Below are 9,484 nucleotides of genomic sequence, written 5' to 3' on the forward strand. Positions count from 1 at the left end.
GGTTGAGGACGTTTGGGACCTGCTCAGTGGAAGCGGCCATGTCGCAAGCAACTCACCCACCCACCTTCCTGGTGAATTTCCAACTCCTGAGCATTGTGGTGGTGCTGCTCGTCCATGCAGATGGCATATATGCAGAAAGCCCCAGTGAAGTGCCTGCGAACAAGTCTGAGGAGTGCACGGGCTCGTACATCTGCAAAAGGGGTGTGATTTTACCAATATGGGAACCACAAGACCCCTCGTTCGGTGACAAAATAGCTCGGGCAACAGTGTATTTTGTAGCGATGGTGTACATGTTCCTGGGAGTATCCATCATAGCTGACCGCTTCATGTCCTCCATCGAAGTCATTACATCCCAAGAGCGGGAAATAACCATCAAGAAGCCCAACGGCGAGACCAGCAAAACCACAGTGAGGATCTGGAATGAGACCGTTTCCAACCTCACGTTGATGGCCTTGGGCTCATCCGCTCCCGAGATCCTTCTGTCCGTTATCGAAGTGTGTGGTCACGGCTTCACAGCAGGGGACTTGGGGCCAAGCACAATTGTTGGAAGTGCTGCGTTTAACATGTTTGTCATCATTGCAATCTGTGTTTATGTTGTTCCTGATGGAGAGATAAGGAAGATCAAGCACTTGCGAGTGTTTTTTGTTACAGCGGCCTGGAGCATCTTTGCCTACACTTGGCTTTACATTATTTTATCTGTGTCTTCTCCTGGTGTTGTGGAGGTTTGGGAAGGCTTGCTCACCTTCTTCTTCTTCCCTATCTGTGTGGTGTTTGCCTGGATAGCTGACAGGAGACTTTTATTTTACAAGTATGTATACAAGAAATATCGAGCTGGCAAGCAGAGAGGTATGATTATTGAGCATGAGGGTGACCGGCCCTCCTCCAAAGCTGATATTGAGATGGATGGAAAGGTTGCTAATTCTCACGTGGAGAACTTTTTGGATGGGACACTGGTGTTGGAGGTGGATGAAAAAGACCAGGATGATGAGGAAGCCAGGAGAGAAATGGCTCGGATCCTGAAGGAGCTGAAACAAAAACACCCCGACAAAGAAATTGAGCAGCTTATAGAGTTGGCCAACTACCAGGTCCTAAGTCAGCAGCAGAAGAGCAGGGCCTTTTACCGCATCCAGGCCACTCGGCTCATGACAGGAGCTGGCAACATCTTGAAGAGACATGCTGCAGACCAGGCCCGCAAAGCCGTCAGCATGCATGAAGTCAACAGTGAGGTGGCAGAAAACGATCCCATCAGCAAGCTCTACTTTGAGCAGGGTACCTACCAGTGTCTGGAGAACTGTGGCACTGTCGCCCTGACCATCATTCGCCGGGGCGGCGACTTGACCAACACGGTGTACGTTGACTTCCGGACAGAGGATGGGACAGCCAATGCTGGCTCTGACTATGAATTCACTGAAGGGACAGTGGTCTTCAAGCCTGGAGAGACCCAGAAGGAGATCCGTGTTGGCATAATCGATGATGACATATTTGAGGAGGATGAGAATTTCCTGGTCCATCTCAGCAATGTCCGCGTGAGCACTGAGGCCTCAGATGAGGGCATTCTTGAGGCCACTCGTGTCTCAACGCTTGCCTGCCTGGGCTCACCGTCTACTGCCACTGTCACCATCTTTGACGATGACCATGCTGGCATCTTCACCTTTGAGGAACCAGTAACACATGTCAGCGAGAGTGTGGGGACCATGGAAGTGAAAGTGTTGCGAACCTCCGGCGCGCGAGGAAATGTTATTGTGCCCTATAAAACCATTGAAGGCTCAGCCAAAGGTGGAGGAGAGGACTTTGAAGACACCTGCGGGGAGCTGGAGTTCCAGAACGATGAGATAGTGTAAGTGAAGGTTTCATTTGTTACTTACAGTCTGTCATTCTCCTGAAATTAAATGCACGTGGCTACCAGAGCTGCACTGGAGGTGTGTGGGTGCCAGTGAGTTGCAGCAAGCTGTGAATGGTCTTGCGTGCTTTAGGGAGCCTGAAATGCCATGTTCCTGCCTTGCTAGCAGATCAGACAGTGGCAGCTGCTCAGGGGCACTCCACCCCAGATGGAACTGGTTTGTGAGGCCAGCTTCCCACCTTCTACCCGTGAGCCGAGCAGATCTCTGTAGTCTTGGCTCTACAGCGTAGGAGAGAACACCACTGAGCTGGCTGTTACCTCCATCCCCAGGCAGTCACCTGTCTAAATCAAGTGTGTGAATTGTGGTAACCACTTCCCTTTGACTGAGCTCACTTGGGACTGGAACACAGTCTGTTCCACTGATACTTGCTTTCAGTTGGCTTTGGAGAAAGCCACCTCTTCCTTCTCCTTTTCTAAGGGCCTGGGTGACTGTCTAGTGCATGCCCCGAAAAACTGTTGTCATGTAGAGAAGCTTCATGGTTAGAATGCAACTGGAGCCATGTCTGTCTGTTTGCAAATAAAAAAATAATAATAATAATAAAAAAAAAAGGAAGCTGAAAGCTGGTGGAGGCTAGTCCTGAGTAGCGCTAGGCAACAGGTGGAAAAACTGTGCTGTATCCTTGTTTATCACATTTTATGGAGAATGTCAATCAGCCCAGTAAATCACAGTTGAAAACATCTACACTTGGCTATGTTTTAAATATATTTTCTTGCTCAGCTGTGGCTCTGGGAGAGAAAAAGCTGGGACTTGCATTGCTCCAGCCTCAGGCTCTTCCTACAGTCAAGTCTGTGCCTACAGACCAGGCCCTGCCAACTGTAGACTCAGTAGCAAAAAAAAACTGAGTAGGACTTGGAGCAGTCCCTGATAAAGGGCACTCTGTGTCAAGAGACCTAAAAGGTGGCTTGGCTGTTGCATCTTTTACAGCTGGTCTCTCAGGAGCCAGGGCAGACCAAAGATGGGGGTGGAGAGCGGGCCTTATGCTCTGGCCATTATTCGTACCTGCTCCATGTGTACAGGGAGAAACACAAAACTCCTGGAAGCAGGAAGATGTCATTCTTAGGCAGGGTATTAGACCACTCGGTGCTTCAAATTCTCAGAAATAATTGAGCAAGAACTTCACAGCTCCAGCATTTTGGAGGCCAGAACGTGCATGTTGCTCTTGCTAGGGTCAAGAGCGCACAATGTGCTATTATTCCTGGTCTGCACTCCTGAACGATAACTGTAGTAGACAGGAACTCAGTTATTTGATTTGATTTGAATTTTTTTTTCCTTGTGAGGGAAGCAGGAAGGTGTCTGTAGAGATGCAATGAACTAGGCTATAAGGACATCCCCCGAAGGCTCTTTACTTTTTAACCAGGTCACTCGCTGCTAGCAAAACTGGGCTGCCATCAGGAAGACCTTGATGTTTGATTTCAGTTCCCCCGAGATGCGGCGTGATTACGTGGCTCTGAGGCAGCACTCAGAGGGGCTCGGGCTTCCCCCTTGTCCTAGAGCCAGCACTCTTGATGAGATATCTCAGATATCTGATGTGGGGCTGGGCTGTACGGTGGCACTGCTTTCCCTCTGCCGGCACGGCACCAGGTCCCGCCGTGCTGCTGCTGGTGGGCTTTCCTCCATTGAACTCTTTGCTGTCGACGTTTGTCAGCAGCGTAGCAAGCAGGGGGTGTGCTGGAAGTGGGCTGGCCACATCCTGTCAGGGCTGTACCCTGGCCTCTCGGGGAGTGCTGGTGTGCTCTCCCCGCTGCAAGCCTCTCCCTTCCTTTTCTAACTGGCTATCTGCATGTGCACGCCAAGCAAGATATGGGGAAAACAGCTTTCTTAGAAAACCGAGCATGGTTTATTGGGTGCAGATGCCAGGGCATTGCCATCATGTCTCTATTGTCTTTAAACCATCTTCCCCCAGTACTGCCGGGAGGGAGGGACAGTACGTGGGAAGCACCAGTGTGCACTTTAGGACTTGGCAGCCTGGAGCAGAAGAGAGCTCGGTGGATGGAGTGAGAGGAGGTGGCAGCTGCAGGACCATGTGTTTACCAAGTGGCTTGTTCAATTCAGATGGGAGAAGACACACACGTACCTTAGTACTCTGGGAGAAGGATGGCAGTGATTTTACAATTTGCCATCTGCCCACGTGTCCGGCAGGTAGTAGGCATCCATCTAACACGTAGCTGCTACAGACCCTGTTCAGGTGTCGGATGGCATGAGCTGACTTGCAGAAGAGTTCCCACAAGTCCACGTCTGCCTGGGTGCAAGTTCTGGACAGCCCTGCAGCACAAAGGCAGCGTGGTCCTGAAGCTGAGGTGCTGCTTAGGAGCATCCTCACTTGCCTCCCTGAAACTGCCTGCTATTCCTGATAGGAACAGAGAAGATGTGCTAGCACAATATGTGAACTATAGAGTTAAAGTCTGTTTGCCACGTCATTGTTAGTGTTGTGCTTCAGCTAGATCTTAGCTATGTAGAATTGTGCAATTCTGCAGCATATTTGACTCAATAAAGTTCTAAAACTTCAATATTTCCCATGCTCTGGTGGCCAAGAGATTGCCTTGCTGCCCTTTCTAAAGGTCTTCAGTGCCTCTTCAGCTCTGCCATTCTAGGCTGTATCGATCAGCTCTATAAAATTGAGCAAGATATGTTTCTCTGGGACTCTAACAATGAAGGTAGGGCAAGTGCAGAAGGACAGAAAGATGAAAGAAAAATGTGTGCAAGTCTCTATTATTAGAGGGCTTGCTTGCTGGTAAGACTCAGGAAAATTAGGAACTGCTGGGAGGGCGCTGATCTTCTGGAGATCTTCCTCCACTTCCTAAAAGGCCCAATTACATAACATGCTATTTGTTCACAGAGTCCAGAGAGAGTTTCCCATTTTGCAATCTGTTGATGTCTCCTTTCCCAGAATACACAAAATAGCAATGTAAGTGCTGAAGAGATGTACAAAAAGAGATGTACAGTGGAGAAGCTGTTGGTCTCCCTGTGGAAGACTTTATCCTGACACTGCCCTGTAGCCTCTTGGAGTGATGTTTTTCTGTTCCTTGCTCCTGAAGCACAGCTTGTGTGTTCAATGCGTGCATGTTAACAAGTGAAAGAAACAGCATGTAATTGTGTTTTGTAAAAGGATTAGGTGGGTTTGTACAGCAGATCATTCCAAGCTACGTGGGAAAGCTATAGATGTCCAAATTGTGTCTCAGCAAGGCCAGCATCCTGGTGATGCTGCACAGGCACCTGGGGCTCCAAGACATCTATGGGTGCTAAGATGTAAGTTTAGGAGAGACCCTCTCCTCTGGTGCCATCCTTAGCAAGGTGATTCTGTCTTTGCCTTGCATCTCTGTTAATGATTAAAGATTTCTTGATGAGAAGATGAACTACTAAGATGTGTAGTTACAGGCGCTTCCTGCCCACCCATCTGCCCCAGGTGTCGTAATCACAAAAGAGGTCAGTGGTTCGTCTGGCCAATGTGTTTTTATCTCCTGATCAAATGCCAAATAGTTCAAAAGAAGTCCATCCTCCTGTCTGGGAGGAGGAAGCAATCTTTACCCCAGCTGATGGCATCTTTCCGCCTTGCTGTCTTGAAACATCAGGAGGTGCATCTCTTCCAGAGATGACTGCAAAGAGGTATGAAAACTGTGTGTTCTTTCATGGTCAAGAAATAGCAGCTTCCCTCGAGCTGACATCGCAGCTAGAGAGCTATTACAACCTGCACTCTGTATGTCTGCCCCCACACACCACGAGCAGAAAAGTTTTTACTGCATTAAAAAGTCGGTGAGGAAGACGTTATGTAAAATTATATAGCTAACAGATTGTATTGTTACTTCACCTATAAGGTTACACCTGTAAATGCATCATCAATCTTATGTTAATACATCTTGCTGTATTAATACATAAAACACATAGTTTAGCTGTTTTTATACAAGGTGTCTGCTGCAGGCTTAGGGAGTGAAATTCTTGGCCCGTCGTATATGACTCGTCCGAGCCAGCTTTGGCATTTCTCTGGAAGCATAGTTCTAGGAGTCAAATGCTAGCAGTGACACAAACACCAGCTAAACCGTACGTTTTTTATGGAAAATGTCCCCGGAGATCACATAGCCTCCCTCCCAAGAGCTCTTTAAAAATGTCGATGTCAATAAATATAGATTGTGGCGGGGGGAACCAAGCAGTACTGCTTTTTTAAGTTCCCCTTTTCTTTTCCAGAAGAAGTTGGGTGAGGTATTTCTACAGAAATAGCAAAAAGTAAAATCCTGACTCAGCCCTGGGACCTCTCTAGCTCAGTTTTGCATCCACGGCTTGCAGCTTCAAAGGAAAAATGAAACCTCCAGCACAGCCAGCCTTGCATTAGGACTCGGTCGAGGAGAGGGGAGCATCCCAATGTGGCAGAGACTGGTGTAAACTAGGCTGAAGGAGAAGTAAGCAAGCATTCCCCTTTCACCAACAGCTGGTTGTCCCCTCTCCAAGAGGGAAAGATGCAGCTGTAATGGGGTGCGCTCTCACTTCTATTTCTCCTCTCTGTTCACACAATGTTTAGTCTTTCCCGGACACTCCTAAACCGTCTTAATTGGTCTTAATGTTTTCCACCCATGGGCGTCTCTTTTAAACTGCTGTGCTCTTGTCTCAGTTGCACCCAGGGAAATAAGGCCGCATGGTGGTCACAGGCCTTCCCATTTCCCCTGCACCCGGCTGCCTGCAAGTGCTTAAAAGCTAATTCTTGGGTGCATAACTGAAGAATAACCACAAATGGTGACCCCACGATGTGGTGTTCGCTGCTTTGCACCTTATGGATTGATACCTCAATGCAGGAGGAAGAAACCAAACAGGCCTGAAATATTTTCTTCAGGAGGATCGACCTGAATTTTGGCTTCCCATTGTGTTTAGGGCAGTCTGAGCCTTCCAACACCAAGCAGAATAGCAAAGCAGTTTGGGGCTAGGTTGTTTGGCATGAAAAATAAAAAGGAAATTCACTACCACAGGAAGACTATGTGAGTACCCACAGTACCTACAGCTTCATCAGTCAGGAAGCCTGGCCTGGTCTGAGGATGGAAAATCCCTGAGGGTGGCAATTCCTCTTACAGTGTCTCGCAGAGAGGATGGAAAAAGAAATGCTGCTTGGGGCCTCAAGGAACAGAGAGATGCTGTCTGCAGTTGAAATCCTGCGATGTACAGGGCTGGGTGCTGGATTTCAGTTTCTCGGATGCCTCAGAAGAACCACGGAAGGTCTGAGCTTGGAAATTACACGTGCAGTGGTGAGCTTCCAGCTGCACACTGGATGGGCACATTTAGACCTGGCTTGCACTTGCTATTCTCGTGTGCATGCAAGCCGGCCATGGAGTGATGTGGACACCACATGTATATGCACAGGCTGAAAAAAAAAAAACGTTCCCAGGTCTCAAGCCTGCAATGTACATTCGCAGAACTGTGTCTCTGTGTGTCTTATGAGCTGATCTGGTCCTCCCCAGAGTAAAGCCAGTGGGTGTGCTCCTGCGGCAAGTCATCACAGCATTGTAGGACAAGCCCTGCCTGTGGCTTGCCCGGGGAGGGTGAGCACGGGACGCAGTCTGTGCTGCTTGCCCAAATAAGTCATTTTGCGTGTGCATGAGATCTAGGAACTTGATTTGATGGTGTCCCCTGTGGAGGGGATTAGGCAGCGAGCCTGTGTTACTGGATGAAGCAAGTTGTACCAGCACGTCACTTGGGGGGAAAGGGGGAAAGAGGGGTGAGGACAGGAGTGGTTAGCTCTCGCTGAAGAACTGATACAGTTTTTGTCCTTGAAAAACCAATGTTTCCTTATTTGTAATGAGCTGTTGTTGGCAATTTACCGCTGCCAGCTGCATCTCTGTGGTTGATTAAGGGAGCTTGGATCTTAAATATGTAATAACTCTCTGAAAGCCATTGAGAGGCAGTTATTAGCTTCATCAGGGCTTGCGTACACATCCGCTGTGCTCCTTTATGAAAAGGCTACCTATTAAATGCATTGTAGTAATTTATAAAACGCAGGATCTAGGCTTGTTTTAAGAAATTAAAGCAGCAATCCTACCAAAGCCTGTTGGTGTGGGAAAGAGTTACCCTGGTGAACAGCACAGCTCCTCAGTTCCTTGCTGGGGAGGCAAGACCAGGGGGCAGAAGAAGCCCCGTCCCCCTTTGCAGTCTCCTTTGCTTCCCTGGCATATGCTTGAGCACTGCTGGCAGTGGCACTGCACCAGCTGTGGCATGCAGGTCTTATCGACAGAGCAGGGACCCATCCCTCTCCCTCCTGTGCACACTTGGCAAGTCCTCGAGCAGCGAAAGGTAAATGCAACCCAAAAAAGTGTGCAGGACCCCGACGCAAGCGCCGAGTTCAAGTTGTTCCCCTGCCTTGGGAATCGGCCTTCTTCCCTCTGACACTTTGCCTCCAGGTCTGACCTCAGCGGATGGCACTTAAGTAGTTTTGTGGGCTTAAATCAAGACAGAGAGAACAAAAAGCAGGCAGCTGACCACATCCAAGCACTTGTGCAGATGGGCAGAGAAGCACCTGCCACCATCTGAAGCCAAGTGGAGCAGAGAAGCTGGACCTGCAGACAAGCAACCAAGTCAGAAACAGACCCCCAGCCTGGTCTTGCTGAACCACCTTATCTCTACAGCACTCCCAGGTCAGGAGCTTTGATTAAAGGTTGGTCTTTCACAGCCACGGTGTTGGTGAAGGTCGTGTGGCCTCGCTACGCTGGAAGTGGTGGGTATGCTCTCTGCTCTGCCACGGGCATGGTTGCAGTGAAGGTCCCTTCTCCACACCAAACACCATCGAGCCTGAGGGCATCTGGGGAGATATCAAAAAGTCTGCCAATAATGCTTCTGACACTGACATCGGTGGCATTGCGCTGGCTTCCAAGAATGGTGATGCTGGATGCTGGGCGACAACAAATAATAACGGCATTCTCCGCTTTAAAAATATCTTCGTGTAAGGGAAAAAATATTCCCACTGCTGTGCAAGTGAGAGGGTGACCAGCATGTGCCTCCACTGTCCAGTCCCTATATGGCTCCATTTCCATAGTGCCTGGATGCCTTCCTACACAATCCGAGCGACAATTAAATGCGCCTGGCAGTGGGAAATAGCACTGATGAAGAACCAGGGCACAGACTGGAATCCCCGCGATCGGAGCAAAACCCTTTCCAGAGGATGTCCTCCCAGTGCAGATGCTCTCAGCCCTTCAGTTTATGCCTGCCCTTTCTCCCCAGCACTTGCCCCTGAGCACACGAGAGATAAGGGCAAGAAACTTGCCTGGAGACTGCAGACGCTGTGCTCCAAGATGCACTGGTTTCATTGGGAACGATGAAGATCTGAGATGAGACATCTTTGGCTCGTGCAGGTGGGGAGCAGGGCTCACCTGGCACCAGAGCCTGCAGAGGGCTTTGCATTTGCTTAGTTCAGTAGATCTGCATTCACACTTCAGGCCTGCTTGTTGAAATTTATGTTCCTCCTTAGTGACTGGATGTGTGATGGGACCTAGGGGGATAAGCTATCACTCCTACACAGGGAAAAAATAATATAAACAAAGTCAGTATTAATGGCCCAGGCACAAATGATCCTACCACAGGGGAAAGGGAGGGAAGTGTAACAGGAGATTTAC

General features: G+C 49.0%; 1 protein-coding gene and 1 long non-coding RNA gene across 8 annotated transcripts in view; one reads left to right on the plus strand and one right to left on the minus strand.

Annotated features, from left to right (window-relative positions):
* Positions 1-9,484, plus strand: part of SLC8A1 (solute carrier family 8 member A1) — a 108,587-nt gene that overhangs the window by 24,235 nt on the left and 74,868 nt on the right. For all 7 annotated transcript variants that reach the window (XM_083832144.1, XM_083832145.1, XM_083832148.1 and 4 more), the window contains one exon: positions 2-1,837. In XM_083832144.1, coding sequence (XP_083688270.1) covers positions 2-1,837 — 1,836 coding nt within the window. Of the gene's footprint in view, position 1; positions 1,838-9,484 lie in introns of those variants that run through there.
* LOC310897970 overlaps positions 1-9,484 on the minus strand; it is a 14,886-nt gene continuing 5,402 nt past the window's right edge. The window contains exon 2 of the long non-coding RNA XR_014582862.1: positions 1-9,382. This is a non-coding gene — a long non-coding RNA (uncharacterized lncRNA). The remainder of the gene's footprint in view (positions 9,383-9,484) is intronic.

The sequence above is a fragment of the Anser anser genome (genome assembly GCF_964211835.1).
Source record: "Anser anser genome assembly, chromosome: 3".
NCBI lineage: Eukaryota > Metazoa > Chordata > Aves > Anseriformes > Anatidae > Anser > Anser anser.